The sequence below is a fragment of the Arvicanthis niloticus genome, chromosome 30 (genome assembly GCF_011762505.2).
Source record: "Arvicanthis niloticus isolate mArvNil1 chromosome 30, mArvNil1.pat.X, whole genome shotgun sequence".
NCBI lineage: Eukaryota > Metazoa > Chordata > Mammalia > Rodentia > Muridae > Arvicanthis > Arvicanthis niloticus.
In genome coordinates this window covers 23,990,573-24,008,653 of record NC_133438.1, presented here as the reverse complement: position 1 = coordinate 24,008,653, position 18,081 = coordinate 23,990,573, and the positions used below count along the sequence as shown (strand labels likewise).

The window sequence follows — 18,081 nt, the reverse complement described above, 5'->3', positions numbered from 1 at the left end:
GCTAAGGTGGGAGGAGTACTGAGAGGGAGAGAAGGAGTAAGAAGAGAAGGAGAAGAAGGAGAGGAGAAGCAAGGTGATGAAAGAGAGAAAGAGGGGGGAGACAGGGAGGCAGATGTTCATGTATCTCCACCAGTCAAAGATAGTTGATATACCTAGGTTGGGTAGTGGGTTACACCTCTGATTGAGCAATACCATACTTATAAAGCCTATGATTAACAGTTTTTTAAAAAAATGTATATGTGCAAAAAGAAAAAGGGGGCAAGTGATAAGGGTTTTCTAAGGGGGGGGATGGGGAAAGGGGATGGCATCCGAAGTGTAAATAAAATATCTAATAAAAAATAAATAAAACAGTTAAAAAAAAAAAAAGAAAAGCGTCATTCTTTTTCTTTCTCCCCATGTGTGTTTTCTCTCCTTAATTATTGTGAAAATGGCTCTTCCCTCCTCTTTCTCCCAGTATCGAAGTCACTTCAAGGACAGAATTACAGTTTCTCTGTTGGTAGTCAGTGTTATTTTCATAAACAGAAAGAAAAATGGAGGCATATAGAGCTGATTAATGAAATGGTTGATTTCCCAGACGATGGATTCACAAACATGACTAAGCTGGAAAACAAAGCGGGTTTTCCAGATAACAAACATGTCTAGTCTAAGAACTGAAGCAAAAGCCACTGATGTTTGAAGGTCTACATAGGGACTGGAGTGTTTACTTTTTGACCTTCTTCTGAGACAGCAGAAGAGGAAGGAGTTATATTGTGAGCTGAAGATCAGTAGTGGTTCTTTAAAATTCAAACTGTCTTTTGCAGAGGGAGTGATTTATTTTGCAGTGGTTGTGACTCAAATGTAAGCATGCTTTACATTGATTAAACAGACATTCTTTCCCACTCCAGGCTGCATGCTTATGGTTAAAACTACATGATTCTGTAGGTTGCACAGAAGTGCTTCTTTAATGCACACATCAATAATATGTGACATGAGAATGTATGTTGTATGTTCCTAATATGAACTGAAGAGTTTCTGAAGAGTCTGTTGAACGTACAACACTCATATAAGACCACAGTATTGAAGTGGGTAAGGTACCATATGCCTGTCATCACAGCATTTAGCTGATAGAGGCAGGGAATGAAAAAGTTCAAGCCATCTTGGGCTCCATGAGACACTGTCTTACAAACCACCCCCCCCCCCCAAAAAAATAGAAATCAGACAGTTATCTGGAAAAGAGCATAGATTTGTGTTTTCTCTTACTTGTAGAAGGTGACCTGGGTACCTCAACATAGAAGTGGGTGGCAACCCCCAGAAGGAAACACTATTTTTCATTTCTTGCCTGTATTATGGGTTAAAAAGCTAAAAGTTAATCTGGAGTTGATGCATGACACTGCAAACCTGTGTGGAAAGTGGACAATGTTCAAACTTAATTGACGTGCTGAGAATGTATCCAATGCTCAGTCAGGATTGAGATGATAGAAATTTACCACAGCAATAGTATCATTAGTGCTTTTACTATTGTTGTTGTTATGTGCTTTAGAAGGAGACAGAAGCCAGTCTGCTGTCATAACATTCTTACTGGACTGAGAACAGTGAAACTCCCTAGTTTCTGACTGAAGAACTTGTTTCTTTGGTTTCTTTGTTCTTCTGGTCCGCGGCTGTTTTAAGCACATATTTTACAGAGTGATGGAGGCTGGGGAAGTGCATTTGGCAGCTGTTCCTGTGACAATAATGAGATGTAGATTCTAGTGCTGTACACTATCACTATAGAATGTGGGGAATAGTGTACAGAGATGTTAGTGGGCAGAGCCAAAGCCACTTTGTATTTAAAGAGTGACTCTGAGGGAGGAAGTTGTATTCTCATAAGAGAATAACTAGTTTTCTCTTCCTACAGGTAAAGAAAACGTGCCCAGAATCAGATGTTTCAGAAGCTCAGAATTCCAGGTACAGTAATAAAAATCAATACTTCATTAAGAAAAAATTGCAGTTTTGGAAAGCTATCAAGTCATTGTACTCTGTACCTGATGAGATAAAGATTGAAACACTGATGTTTTCAAGGAATTGATGGAAGGATAGATGGATGGATGGATAGATAGACAGACAGACAGATAGACAGACAGACAGACAGATTGAGTGATAGTATGCATACCTGGCAAAGATATTATTAATCAAAAAGTTCCATTTTAAAAGAGCAAGATTAAAGTAAACTTCAAAGAATAATACAAGAATCTCTAGCCACACTTCAAAATTTTTCCATGGATATTATTTTAAAACCTTCATTTTAATACTTTCTTATAAAGTGTTTATTTCTGGAATTTTACTCAGTACTGAACAATCATTGAATCTATTTTTTATTAAACTCCATATTTTTCTTTCTAATGAAATGTGACTGCATTTTGAGAATACTAACAAATTAAAAAATCTCAAAATCAACTTAACATTCTAGCTATCATTTAGGGAAACTGGTAGAAGAGATAAACTAAAATTGTTACGCCCTTCATATAAGAATTTAATAGCATTTAGTTGTGATTGGACCAGATGCCCAACAGATCTGCTCTAAGCCTGTGTACTGTCTACTGTTTTCATTTCAAAATCCAGGATTCAGTTTTAAATGGACAAGTCAAAGTTTTTATGAATACCATGACAATAAAAAGCACACATCCTTACCATGCTAATGGTATGACTTGCTCTATGTCATTAAGATACTGATTATTATGACATGTGTACTGGTGTACTGTGTCCTTTTCTGCATAGGAATAGTGATACCAGAGCAATTCAGATCTCGTTAAATGGCTAAGGCACCCTGCTTTTCTTTTGAAGAGTCAATGTACATCATAGACCATCCATTTACCAGTCAAGTCATTCTTGTTCGGTAGGATATTCTTGTAATTGATTCTTCTACAAATTAAATGATTGTATGTACACCTTTCCTTTAGGTAATTTAAAAGCATATATAATGATCCAGAATTACTGATACCTGGCCTTCTGTCTTTAAAATTACTTGTCAAAATAGGGTTGAATAATTTCTGTATATTAAGGCCTGACGAGGTAAACTAATCACCAAATTTTTGCCTACAAAGCAACATAATCTACAATGTATGAGGAGGGGAGAGAGCTCTGGAGCCTGTTCCTGGGACGTTTCCTAATAATTTCACTGCATCTATGACTAACAAACCTATGATTTATTTAATAAGATTTATATAAGTAATTGGATAATTTTCTAGGCAAAATATGTGAGGGAGCAAGCTGGAAAATGGCAAGATAATTATCTTTATTATCAATATTTCATGTCAAATATTTTGTACCCTATTCTATTCAGAATCTTTTGATACCATCAGGTACATTTTAAGTGAGCAGAAAGCTACAGCAACAATCTACTCTTAGTTACAAATGGTATCACTGAGTTAGAAAAGAAAGACACAATTACAAAGCTTAATGATCTTAGTCCTAGAACTCTTTTCTGTGTGGAAAATATCTGCCTGTATGCCGATGAAAATATGATCTTAAGGTAAGTGTAGCTCAGTGACAAGAGGTTTATATAACAGGCTTGGGCTCTAGGTTTAAAGTCAACACTGCAAAAATAGAAAGAAAGAAAGAAAGAAAGAAAGAAAGAAAGAAAGAAAGAAAGAAAGAAAGAAAGAAAGAGAGGAACAGAAAGAATAATTTTGCTTTTAAGATGAATAATGACTGGTTTTAAAAATTGTTTAAAATATGTCCTATTATTTAATATTATATAGCTTTGTAAATTAAAAAGGGTTTGGGTTCTTTAGAATTCACAATTGTTTGCCATGAGTTAGCTATTTTTTAAAATTACCCATAAAATGAGTAAATTGGGAATTCAGTTTTGTAAGAACAATAAACCTTAAACAACTGAAAACAAATAAAAGAAACAAATCTTAGCGAAACCCATGATATAAAGACCTTCTGGATGACCTAGAGACATTTTCAACTCAGGATGCTAGACATTTATTTATGGCTGACATTTCTCCTGGATGAGCTCTACCCTGATGATACATACTCAGTGGTCATCAGCTTTGTTGGAAGTCTTAGGTCTAGGGGATGCCCAAATTGGCACTAAGGCGCGCGCACACACACACACACACACACACACACACACACACACACAGAGTGGGGGGGAGTGAGAGGGAGGGACAAAGACAAGACAGAAAGAAAGAATACTATTGTCAAAACATGCTATCTTCAGCTTAAAATTTTAGAGCATAGGATTTGGTAATAGTATTTTGAAGAAATCTAAGAAAATTGAACTCCATATGGAACAATGTACCAGCATAAAATGTACACCAGGAAAAACACTGCCTGACAAAATGTTGCCCTGCTTAGAGCCTAAAGCAAATGTCACTCATGTATTTAGCTAGCTTTATAGAGTGTTTATCTTGGGTTTGTAGTGATCAAAATAGATGCAGATGGGAAATGTTTTTACAGTGGGAAAGTAATTAAATTGCATGTGGAGACTTAGGAGTATTCTCAGAGTGATATATATGTATCAGCAAATTCTTTGTCTTGCTTGGCCTTAATTTCTCTTTTGGAAAGAAATGCTTTGGCTGCAGATGTAAGTGGTAGATTGGGAAAAAGGGAATGTGTAACTGCGTGCAGTGCAAAGTGAAGCAAACTTGGAAGCAATGTTCCATGTGTATGTTAAGAGCCAGACATCAGGGGCCGAACTTGCTGACTCCTAAAACCATAAACTCAATGTCATAGGGAAATGGGTAGAATGCACATCACAGAAAAATGTACATTCCTTCAATATCTATCTGCCTGTGCCTTGCATCCTTCTCTGTTGGTCATCATGTCCAGAGTATGTTGTTCTTATGTAAGCCATAAAATAGGTGCATGAAACAAAGAGCCCTAAATGTTTTATTCTCATGTCTCAACATACTCTATGCTTAAGCTTCTTACCAGACAGAATCTTGACACAAACTGAAATATTATTTTAAAGCTGTTTTTCTTTTACAGTCACTGTAAATTTAGCTGTGTAAATTTATGTCTCAGTCAAGTCTCTCTGAAACTATGTTGTTGTTCTTGTTTATGTGATAGATAGCTCCTGGTCAAATGATTATTGTTTTTTTTTGTTTTTGTTTTTGCCAGATGTTTCCATGAATCTGTTTATAAAGAAAATACACACCAACACACATCTACACACACACCTATACACACCCACACAACAACAATAACAAACCCCAAACAATAATAACAAAAATAAAAGTCTTCTACTTCTCTTCCCCTCTATTCCTGGTGGAGGAAGGAAATAATTTATCTCATTATTTAATTGCATTTGCTACAAATGTCTGAGAGGGCCACCATGTTAAACAGCCGCTGTCATATGCGATACATTCCTTTTGATCATCTGCTCCAGCACTTCTTGCCCTTTCTATTTTGAGACTCTGACTGGCAGAAGGTGTTTGCCAAGCAGGAGTCAGAGGCATAAGAGGAAATACAATTAAAACAAGGCACTTTTGGGCAGTGATTGTTCCATTACTTAATACATGGTGGAAATATAAATTTTGGTGAAATTGGACTGACAAATGACCCCCAGGAAGAATGCCAGCTACCTGCCCATGGCAGCCTGGTGTCACCCAGACCACATTACCATCTCAAAAATCCACTAAAGAGGCCCAAAGGGGTGTTGTTAATATTATGATATAGAGGGGGTAAGATGAGAGAATATTAATATTTATAGTGAGTAAAAGAATAGGGTGAAGTCCTCTGGGTAATAATGAGAATTGATTCTATTCTTCCTCATGTGTTAAAAAAAAGTTTACTAAGAACTTAGTGATTGCCTGAACTCAACAAAAGCTTTGGTCTCTGTCTTCTTGACCTAGCTTCTGCTAATGGTGTGATTATTAGGAGAAATGAAAAATGAACAGCCAACTTTGAAGATGTGTTGAAATTCATTTCAGTTTAATCACTAGTGTTTAAGAAGCCTCAATGAGTTTATTCAAAGACCACACACTTTTAAAAGTACTTAATTCATGTTTTTTTAAAAAATATATATGGGGGTGGGGAGGTGGTATGAGATGTGGGATAGTTGGGGGTGGGACCAGGAGGGAAATAAAATCTCCTCGAGTATAAAAAAATAAATAATAATAATAATAATAATAATAATAATAATAATAATAATAAAGATATATATGTTTATTTAGCAGCCCACATATTTTTGTGTACAAGCCTAATAGATATCTCAAAATAATAAAATATGTACCTACACATTCCCTACCTCAAAACTAATACTGCCTGCAGTTTTAAATTTTTAATATGACAACTCTATCCTTAAAAATATCCAAAGAGTAATTGATTTACCAAAAAAACACAGTTATAATGAAGAAACACATAAGCATTTATTTTTATTAATTTACTTATTTATTTAATATTCCAACCACAGTTCCTGTCCCTCCACTCCTCATGTATCTCCCTCTCACCTCCCCTCAGATTTACTCCTTCATTTCCTCTTCATAAAAGAGCAGGTCTCCAAGAAACAACAGCCTGCCAGGACAAAACAAGATATAATAGACAAGGAGAAAGCCTTCCTATTGCATAGTTAAGGCATTCCATTCTTTTTTTTTTTTTTCTTTTTCTTTTTTTTTTTAGCTTGTAAAGCAACCTTATTCAGTGCTCCCAGAATCCTTAAATCTTTTTCTATATATGAAAATTGCCTGTCCAAAAATTAAATGCTATATTATTTTCTCAGCAGGGAAATCTGGTCGTCTTTCAGGAATCTTGCCCAGGATTTTACCGTGTCAAATCAGCAGAGCATGTAGCAATTCTGTCTCTAACATGTATCTAAATTCATTATTAATAGGGTGCATTTTCTCATATCTTGAAAACTTCAAACTATTATTGCAATAACCTATGTTTCTGTCAATCATACAATGTAGCTTTAAAGCTCATGCGACCATAAAAGTATTTCCAGTACGTGGTTACATTGTTAGGATACGCTGTTTTTCAGAATTCAGAAAAATCACTAATTAAAACACAAAGCACTACAATCCTCCTACATATTTAAGCCACTTCTCTCTCATCATAAAGCAAACTTCTTCTGGAAATGATAGATGACTGATGGACAGATAGAGATTCTAAGACTGAGGTTTAATTCCCTTGTGGTTTAGTTAACTCAAGTCATTATACAGCTTAATCCCTTCCTCCCTACATGGGGAATGTTTTGTCTCATTTCAAAGTCTGACCTCATGTGGATTCTTCTCCATTCTCTTCATTATTTTGGTTGGTATTCACTGGAGGGTTTCTAATTCATTTTGCCTTTTCTGGGCTGTGTTGACAGATTCCTACAGGTGTGGATGCAGCTGGAGCCAGATGAAGACAAATGATGGGCTCTGCCTTGTGGATCATTGTAGCCACAAGTGTTAGCATTTCTTGACCCTTTGGTCATGAGAGCAAACTGAGCAAATTTCTTAGAAAAAAAAATCCCTGGCGTTGATCGTAATTGAAGATCTAAATAAGCTTCAAAACTCAGGTTTTTGTGTGTTTTTATCAAGTATATCGTCAGCAGTCATTCCTTAAAATTTTTTTGAAAGTTTCTGGTGAGTTACTTTGATTGGTCAGTGGAGTTTAGAGCTAACTCTGTACTTGTTGCCTACTTTTTAGAACAAACAAGCAGTTCTCAACCCCCTTGGAGGTCAAAGGACTCTTTCACAGCAGTTCTCTAAGACCATCAGAAAACACAGATTATGATTCACAACAGTAGCAAAATTATAGTTATGAAGTAGCATCAAAAATAATTTTATGGTTGGGGGTGTCATCAAAGTATGAGGAACTGTATTAAAGGGGCTCAGCATTAGGAAGGTTTAGAACCGTTGAATTGAACCTCCTGGAGTGGGTCTTCCAAGATTACATGAGTAGGTAAGTACTACACTCATTTCTCGTGAAGTCTTGGATGGTTCATTGGTTTGCGCTAAGACTGATCTGTGAATCCATGAAAGGAGAGAGACGGTCTAAACTCAAACTTTATCGTCAGTGTCTCAACATCATTGCTCCATAGCTCTCGGATATGCTTTATGCTTAGGTTTTGGTTGTCCTTTCATGTTGGATCTTCTCATGTATGTATTCTCTAACTGAAGTTCTAGGAATAGTTCAAGAGGCCTAGTACCTCCACTCCGAGGAGGCTGAAGTGGAAAGATGCATTGTATACATTGGAATAGTACCTCGGCTAGGAGCTTCAATTGGAAAGATACATTGTATACATTGAAATAGCCCCTACCGATCTGGTGATGGAACTATAGAGGAGGTTGGGAACTAGTAAATTAGATCATATAGCTGTTTGGGCTCTGGTTGTAATAGTTTGTTAACGCTCAATGGTTAATACTGCAAATATGAGACAGTTAAGTAGAAAGGGACCCATTCGAGTTTTACTGATTCTATGTTTTGTTTTGTTTTTTGAGCCACAGTATAAATTCTCAGAGAACTTAAGAATGGACTGGCTTATTCAGAAGGTGGAGGACCAGGTTCCTGTTCTTTGGTTCACCTCCTGTTCATCCCCATGTTCTCTTAGCTGTCTCAGTGTCTCTGTCTGGATGCAAGTCACACAGCAGGGATAGTTTGAGGAAAAGACTGCAGTGACACTGCTCCTTATGAAGCAGTGAAGTTTTATGAAGTTTTCCCATTTATCCCCCTAGTTATTAGAACTTCATTTTTTTATGTGTTATAATTTTCTAAGGTAATAGAATGCTGTCAGAGAGGCAGTATCACAAAGCACCGCATCATAAATGTGGCTTTTAGAAGCCACTGGAGCCCATACCTCCCCTACAAGTATCCAGAACACCCTTCTTCCCCCCCACCCCCAGAACTCACAGCCTTCTTCCCTTCTTCCTATTTATCAAACACCCATCTCCACATTATTCACTTTATGTCCTCAGCTTATATAAAGTTAAAATGACAGGTTTTCCCCTGCTAGGTACAACTCTGTGGCTGAGCATTCATTTTGCTAAGATGGAGACTTATTTCATATGCCAAACATCTGTGAACTGGGCTTTACAAAGCAGAGATTGCTCAAGACGTATCTCTAAGTGACCTGACAGCCAAAGATGGATGTAGGAACTATTTTCTTCCTACATCTCTTTTTTTAAACCTTTCCATCAGACTTCCTACATCCACCTAAACTGAGTGTTTATTGTACAATAGACCAGTCTCCTGCTTTCAAAAACAGTCTGAATGCAAATTGTTCTCTGCATTTCCTGTAATTAATCTAGTTGTTGGATTGTCTGATTAGTGTACTTCATATTCTGGTTTAAATCATTTAACTTTCTGAAGGTAATTTTGTCAAAATTAAAATCTAGGTTTGGACTATATTTTTCTAATGAACTCTCAATGACTCCTGGTGTTTGACACAAATGCAAACAGCCAAAAGTTAAAGTTGTGGCAAGACTTCTTACAGTTATGGGGAGGTCACCAATGGTTTTCATACCAGGTAATAACATGATTAAATTTGTGCTTGTGGTGACAGATCGTCTGTGGCCCAGATGTTCAGAAGCAGGGATGCCAGCACCACGACATGCTTAAGAAGACTGAAAGAAACTCAGCCATTTGGGCTATTTGGGAAAGGCATTGGGCCCTACTTTTTCTCATGATTTAGTGCATTCTTTTCTCTTAATAAACTCATACATGTGCGCGCGCACACACACACACACATGTGTATGTGTATGTATATATACTGTTTATGCACACACACATAATATAGATAGAGGTAGATAGAGACAGAGACAGAGACAGAGACAGAGACAGAGACAGAGACAGAGACAGAGATAGAGAGTCAATTTGGCCTAAAAGAGGCATGGTGGAAGACAGAGTAAGAGAACTCTGAACATTTCATCCTGACAGCATGCATTATTCTCCAGCAATGAGAAAATGCCTGACTTTCCCACGTGTTATTAGTGATAAATTGCAGAAATAGCTGTTTCTGGTCACCCTCTCCTGAAGTAAACTGACACCTCAGAAATCTTATGCAGCAGTATTTCTGAAGACTGTCAGTTGCTCTGCATTCATTCAGTCAAAGTAATTTACCACAGAAAATAGGGTGTCTAGTGCTTTATTTATTTATTTATTTATTTTGATTCAGGGAATCAAATCTGATCTCCTATGAGATACACACAAACACAGAATCTCCCAACGCTGTGTCTAGTAACTTACAAAGACTCTAAGGATTTGGGAAAGATCCACTTCTCACAGGAATAATGGAATTGGATGGATGGCAGGTATCTCCAAGCACATTCTGAGCTTGGTTTGGCACTGCTGTATCCCATAGAGCATTGGGATTCACACATTCTTTTTTTAAAAGATTTATTTTACTTTTAAAATAAAAGTATATATGCCTATCAGGTATGTTCATGTGTATATACACTTGCTCGCTCCTGCATGTGTGGGTGCATGTCTATGTGTGTGTGTCCCTGCGTGTATGTGTATGTGTGTGTGTGTGTACCTGTAGAGTCTAGAAGAAGGCATCAGATCACAGTGTGTGTTTGGGAACTAAACACAGATTCTCTGGAGAATCAGTGAATGCTGATTTCTCTGAGCCATCTCCCCAGCCAGGGTTTATTTATCCCATGCTAATTCTGAGCCTGAAGCATGTTTAGCACAGGAGTTCTAGATTCAAACGTAGAGCATGGAAGATGTTGGTTTTTACACTTGATGTTGGCTCAGTTAGGGAAACAATAAGAACAGATGGCTTTTCTTCCAGGAGCTCATCTCTAGGAATTCGTACCCTGATATTACTTTACATTGAGTGTCTAAAGGTGTGTAGAAGCCTTCAATGTACAGAATGACTGTATGTGAGGATGAGGATACACTGTGACTGAAGTCGATACACTGGGAGTAAAAAGAGTACTGAACACATTCAAGGGGAAAAGCTGTGTTTTCAGACTGCATGATGATCAATGGAACTGATCAAAAGTGATAACAGAGAACCAGAGGACTTTGGGCTTCTTAGAGGTGGGCCTGGGCACAGACTGGTCAGAAAATGTCTGCCTGTTAAGTTGCTGGAGCTCAGAAAGGGCTCTCTGCTTCTCCTCATGAGGATTGCTGAACTAAATGAACATCTTTATGCTGATACCATGCTGGCTGCTGGTCAACTGAGTGCACTTCAGCAACACAGTAGGCAGGGCGGGACTGGTGCGTTATGAGCCCAGTGTTTACAATGGCACATAGAAGCTCACTACAAAGAGCAATTTCTTATGTTTCCCAAATTTTGAAAATATTTGCTAGGAATTTAATAAATGAATTGCAGATAATTTTTTCTTGACTAATTGGTACTAACTACACAGAAACACTCATCTATCAAATGCTATTAGATGAGGTTGCATACCAACAGGACAGCTCTCTCCTGGACCATTCATGTCCTCCAATACTCCAGAGCTCCGTTCTGAGTGGACATCTTCAAGCTCCTCCCACCAGTGCTTTAGTTTCTTAAATACTAACACTCTTAAAGTTTCTGTGAGACATAGATGGATTTACAGTAACAATTGAAAATTTTTGATATCTAAAGATTTAGCGATGTCACTCATTATGTCCCCATGAAATCATGAAATTTCAGTTGTCTTAGTGGCTGTCCGTGTATTCATTTGCTTTTCAGTAAGCCAGTGGATGAACAGAGGCTCTGTTCCTGTGTTTAGGAATTTCTATCACCTGATACCTGCTGTCTCTGGATATGCTTACAATGCCAAATAACTGTCTTTAGGGTCTTAAAATTCTTGTAACTAGAATTAAACTAGGCTTTTTCTTTAGCTGTAGATTCCTAATGAGAGGATATTCAACCCGACAATAGCTGGGAAGATTTATGTATAATATGTACTCTTAGTTTTAATACTTTCATTTTGATGGTAATTAATTTCCAAGGCTCTAGAAATGACTGGAAATTAGTTTACACTTGGTAAACTCGGTTATCTGACAAACACTCATGCACCTCTGTGGACTGCAGAGGGATGAAAGCATGATGACACAGCTATTTGGCTTGTTTCCTTCTGTGTCATCACAAGTACATGTGTAAGTCTACTGGTCAAATGGAAGAATACAACTAAGTCATGGAAAGAAATATGGGAACTTCAATGTTCTTCCTACCAGACTCTCAAAGAGAGTGCTGACAATGGACAGCCTCAGAGCAGAGGCGACTGAAAAACTCTGAACCACGAATGACAGGATAAACGGAATCATGTGAAGTGCTGATCATGGGGCATTTTGGCATTCACACTATAAACACAGTGTGCCTTGGAAGTCCCTGAAGACACCGACGTACCTTAGTTCAGCGTGACAATTCCAATTGCTGTTAGTCACTTTGATGCTCTCAGTAAAAAATGCATAGAGTTAGTATTATTACACTTGACAATTATTTCTAAGCAAGATGAGCCACTGTTAGTTAGATTTTTGCTTTAAAATGATGTACACATGTGCTTAAAATGAGCAGCATATAAAACACAAATACGGGGCCTCCACCGCCGGCCTCCACCGGAGTCTCTGCCCACGCGGCCGAGCGAGCGTTGTTGGGGCGGGCGGGGGACGGAGCTCGCGCCCACCGCGTCCCTGCCCCCCTCGATGGTGGGGCCACAGCCACCGCAGGAGCCATTGTCGAAGAGCACCTAGGTTAAGCCTACACGGGGCGGGCTGCATAGGTTAAGAACATCCACAGTAATGGCCACAGCCCTACGTAGGACCCTGGGGGAGCTGCAACTGTATAGAATATTGCAGAAAGCCAGTCTACTTTCTTACTTTGATACCTTTATCCAACAAGGTGGTGATGATGTCCAGCAACTGTGTGAAGCTGGAGAAGAGGAATTTTTGGAAATCGTGGCACTCGTGGGCATGGCAAGCAAGCCCTTTCGCATTAGAAGGCTTCAGAAGGCTTTGAGAGACTGGGTTACAAGCCCTGGCCTTTTCAATCAGCCATTGACTTCCCTTCCTGTCAGTCTGGTAATCTATAAATTACCAGAGGGATCACCAACATGGCTGGGAATATCCTGCAATAGTTAGGAAAGGAGTGGCAGCTCACGAGAGCCACATTTAAAAATCCCTAAATGTGCCACGTGCAGAGCTTGGGTAAGGGCAAGTCAGAGGTGGGAAGTTTAACGCTGCAAAGCATCAGCGAATCCAGACTTTGGCAAGGACAGCGCACCACTGAAAGTGAGCATAGTTTCTCTCCAGCAGACCTGGGCTCCCTAGCCTCTCCAAAGGAAAGCAGCGAGGCCCTAGATGCTGCTGCTGCATTCTCTGGGGCCGAGTGTGTGGAGCGGATGGCCACCACGCTGCCCAAAAGTGACTTGAATGAAGTGAAAAAGTTGCTGAAGAACAATAAGAAGTTGGCCAAAATGATTGGTCACATCTTCGAGATGAGTGACGAAGACCCACACAAAGAGGAGGAGATTAGAAAGTACAGTGCCATTTATGGGCAATTTGAGTCCAAAAGAAAGGATGGTAAACACCTCACATTGCATGAGCTTGTAATTACTCATTACTGGTAATGAGGCAGCCGCTCAGCTGTGTGTGAAGGACAATGCTCTGCTGACGAGAAGAGATGAGCTTTTTGCCCAGGCCAGGAAGTCACCCACAGATACACTTCCAGGACCACCAGGTTAAAATGTGGTGAAAGAGACGAATTATCTCCAAAGAGAGTTAAAATGGAGGACGGATTTCCAGACTTCCAGGAAGCTGTGCCAACACTCTTCCAGTATACTGGCCAAAGCCAAGAGTGAGAAGTGAGGTCTCAGTTCACAGGCTGAAAAGGGATGGTGAAGCAGATGGAGCTCCTGTGTGCCCAGGCTGGTAATGAGAGGCTTCAGACTCACGGCTGGGCTCTACAGGCAGAACTCCAGAGAGCAGAGCCTCTTCTAGTGGCTCCCATGGGCAAGGAGAAAGACCTTTGAATCTTCGAATTCCTAGTGTGCAGAACAGACAGTTCCATCATTTTGTGGTGGATGGGAAGCTGAGTAGGCTTTACTCCAGTGATTCGAAGTCTCACTCATCAGAGAGCCTTGGGATTTTAAAAGACTATCTTCACTCTGCGTTCACCTTGGAAAAGAAAGTTATTAAAACAGACTCAGGATAGCTGAGATTCAAGATACCTGACTCAGATACCTGAAGACTCAAGATAGCTGAGATTCTCCTACTGTTCTTTGGAAATGGCACCAGATTCAAGGATAATGCTCCATCAAAGATTAGGCCTTAATAACCAGTGTTGCCTCATTCAGCTCAAAGACCATAGCCAAAGCATGAGAACTCACATAGTCTGTGGACATCAGGACTAAGCAACAACCACAGAAGAGGGAATCAAGAGAGCATTGCAGTGTAACACGCACTGACCAGTTACCTTCCCGTGTAAGTTGCTTGTGTGGAAAGGCTCAATATCGTAGGAATTCACTATTTAAGAATGTACAACGTGTCTTTGTAATTTATAGAAGCAAATCTAGGTGTTGATACCTTTCAGTTGAATGGATGTGGATACCATTCATTTTACTTGAAATTTTGTTGTCAACTTACGTGTATTTACCATAAATGTTATGTGTCAGCATTTAGAACTTTTGCAGTCATAGAAAGAAAGCCTGGGCAATGTAGTTATTGGCAAGGAGACTGGAGAAAGATGGAAGATAAATACACAGTTTACACCATGGAGAAGGCTGCGTGCTTAATACTTGGTAACATTGATTTTGATTAATAGGAAATAAGTAGTTGTCACTAAATAATATCACTTTAATTGGTTTCATCAATGCACAAATTAAAAATTGGAATAGCACTCCCAAGATGAGGTAGGCTACATTTATGACAGCTGCTTGAGATGTAACAAAGGTTGGACAGAGGACTTGAAATAAATGGATTAATGTGTCAAAGCCTTGACTTAGACATTGATATTTCAGAATATGTTAAACAAATTAAGGCATAGTAAGTTAGCCCTAAATGTGATAAAGATGATATGTGGTGAGTGGACATGGAGTGTGTGTCTTGTTTATAGTTCTGCTTTAGGTCATGCTGTCATCGATATGAATTCCTAATCTGTTACACTGAAATCTGTTGGCCAGATGTTAGGTGAGATGTCTGCACCATAGGTTCTAATCACATAGGTAATCACTTTTCAATTTGATCTGTAGAAGAGTTTTACAGTAGAAATACAAGTAAACAGCTTTTCGACCATTACAAGGCTTTTTCCTTCCTAAATGTTTCTAGTGGACCACAGCGTCTTGCCCACTAAAAAGTATCTTAGGGACCATGCGCTTCTGTTGCTACCCTGAAGTTGATTATTGTGGTCTCACTGTCCACTGTGTGTAGAGCTAGTGCGATACCATTTAAATAGAATGTTCACTTTTTAATATTAGCCACAGCACTGGATAGTATCCCTGTACTTTCATGAACCATTTCCTGTGTTCCATAATCCATTTTGAGAAATTTTGTGGTCCTTTTTAAAAAATAAATAAATAAATAAATAAATAAATAGAAAAAATAAATACTATGTCTTACAGTTCAAGTTTGTAGATTTTAACATGCAAGTTTTAAAAGATCCAGTAGTTTTCCAGCTGACATTTGTCTCTCCTGGACCCAGAACCTGCATTTTTAAATCCAGAAGAAAGTCTCCTTAAGTAGCATAGTTTCTGACTTCCAATCTTACAGATAAAGAAGAAGCACACACACACACACACACACACACACACACACACACACACACACACACACACATTTTCAGTAGAATACAGTTTTTATCTTGTGAACACTAATGTGTAACTTGCTATACATTAAAGCAAATAATATATATTTTTATTTGAATGGCATATATAAATTAGACGTTATAACTAGTGGGTTTTTTTTTTTTTTCATTTTGTTTAAGATATTTCCACTGAACAAAGTCAATTAGTTGCCTCAGTATTACAGCCAATATAACCCAAGGGACCATTTCTCCGTAAGTCTGTTATTCTTTATTGTGTGAATTCTGCATTTTTGTGATTCTTAAAACTGTTGAAGAGATGAGTGCACTTGCTTCCTGTGGCAATAAAGAATTTCTCTGCCTCAAAAAAAAAAAAAAAAACCCACAAATGCATGCTATTGATCTTTTCTTAAAGGTCATGGACATTGACATGTCATTGACAACTCAGGGTTGTAGAATAATTTGCCTTGTCCACTAACAGGAAGAAGTTAAGGGTCTATCTAGCTCATTTGGTTGTTTTGGTTTTGCTTTGGCTTGGTTTTGAATATTTGGTTAATTTAGTTTTGGAACCTAGCATAATAGTTGGCACATAGCAGGGACCTCAGCACTTGGTATTATCACATGGACTAAATAAGCAGCTGGTATGTACGTTTGGCATCTGAGGAGAGCTGTCTGGATTTTCCTACACAATTCTATCTAGTGTATATCACTATGCGCATAGTGACAGAGGACTTTTAATGTTATGTGAAAATAAGGTCAAATTGGAAAATGACCTGAAAGTTTTCTATGGAAGTGGGGTCACTTTGTAATCTGGCTCACTCTAATTCAGTGTCCTAATCAGTACTTGCTCTCCTCATGTCCCCTTAGTGAGGCACAGTTCATTTTAAGGAAAACTTATTATACAATGTTGGGGTCACCATAATTAAAGTTATCATTAACAAACATTTGTAAAGAAAAATGGAACAATGGACCAGGCTATCTTTTCTATCCTTTCCAGCCTTCCTTGGATGATATTTGTAGTAGACTGTCACACCTTTATTTTCGAAACAGCATACCATGGGGTGGGAAATATTCCCCAAAACACAGGAACTGGGACCAACTCTGTTGCATATGTTTGCCCACTACTGTCCACACAGTGTGGGGATTGGTCAGAGGGAACAGCATGATACTGAAAGGTCAACTGTCTCTTTATCAGAAGCAGTTTGGATAGACACAAGGTTTAGAAAATGTAGCCAGTGACCTAGCAGCCTTTGGAGGGCTCAGGATGAGTCCTCTCACTTTGCTGATCTTAAAGGCACTTCCCCCTATGGCCTCTGGTAGTAAACTGAGTTCTGGCTCCTTCAGACACCTGACTCTGCAACAAAAATACCTCCTGAGCACCAGCTACAAAGCAAAGCTCATCAATACCTCAGAAAAATAACTCAAGGTCAGTGTCCCAGGAGCAGCGCTTGACTGGGTGCTGCTTATACAATTAGGTAGCTCCAGATCCTAATGCAATAACCTTGACATCAGGAGAAGAATATTGTTCCAGAACCTTCATAAAAAGCCCACTTGTCTATCATATTTTCATTCTTTGCATTCAGATTCAGTCGATTTTTACTTTTTAAATAGAAAAAAAAATGTATTTCTTTTATGCAATAAAAATGAATGATTTTTGAGGAATATTGAAAATAGTTGGCTTTTAAAACAAATTACAAGCTCATAATTTATTGTTTGTTAGTACACTACCCTGAACAGGGTGGGAGAATCTTTGCAACCTACTACAGAGAGAGAGAGAGAGAGAGAGAGAGAGAGAGAGAGAGAGAGAGAGAGAGAGAGAGAGAGAGAGAGAGACAGAGACACAGATGTGTGATGTGTGTGTATGGTGAGTGTGTGTGTGTGGTTTGTGTAGGTATAGTGTGTATGTATGTGTGTTTCTGGCATGTGTGTGCCATGTGAGTATGTCGGTTTGAGTATGTGTATGTTGTATGTGTGTTTATGGTGTGAGTGTATGTGGTATATGTATGTGTGTATTGTATGTGTGTGTGCATGTTTGCAGAATGCATGGCATAGTGCACTCACACAGGCTGGAGGTTGAAGGCTACAGTTTAGTGTCTGTCTGCATGACTCTCTTTAATCATTTCAACAGGGTAGTTTTTGGAACAGGATGTCTCACTGACCCCAAAGCTTGCTGTGTTGGTTAGAGTGACTGGCAAGCAAGCCTGCCCATCCACCTGTCTCTGCCTCCTTCCCCTGGGCTTACAATCATGAGCTACCATGCCCAGATTTTTCTTTATTGGTTGCTGGGGAACCAAACATATCTGAGCTATGTCCTCAACCTTAGAACTGACTTCTTTTATCTGTTTGTAAGATAAACCCCACATATTTTAGATTATACTCAGTTTTTTTTTTTTTCTTTTCCTCTGTGGTCCTATACTGAGGACCTATTTAATTAAGCCGTCAAGTAGAACCTGAATTTATTA

The 18,081-nt window shown here is 38.7% G+C and overlaps 1 protein-coding gene and 1 pseudogene across 11 annotated transcripts in view; both read left to right on the top strand.

Moving 5' to 3' along the window:
- The window catches only part of Eya4 (EYA transcriptional coactivator and phosphatase 4), a 242,822-nt gene that overhangs the window by 124,951 nt on the left and 99,790 nt on the right, over positions 1 to 18,081 (top strand). For 10 of the 11 annotated variants that reach the window (XM_076928116.1, XM_076928125.1, XM_076928124.1 and 7 more), the window contains one exon: positions 1,874 to 1,923. In XM_076928116.1, the coding sequence (XP_076784231.1) occupies positions 1,874 to 1,923 (50 nt within the window). Of the gene's footprint in view, positions 1 to 1,873; positions 1,924 to 18,081 lie in introns of those variants that run through there. The other variant, XM_076928119.1, reaches the window with a different exon arrangement.
- LOC143440723 (NGFI-A-binding protein 1-like) lies at positions 12,625 to 14,773 on the top strand (annotated as a pseudogene).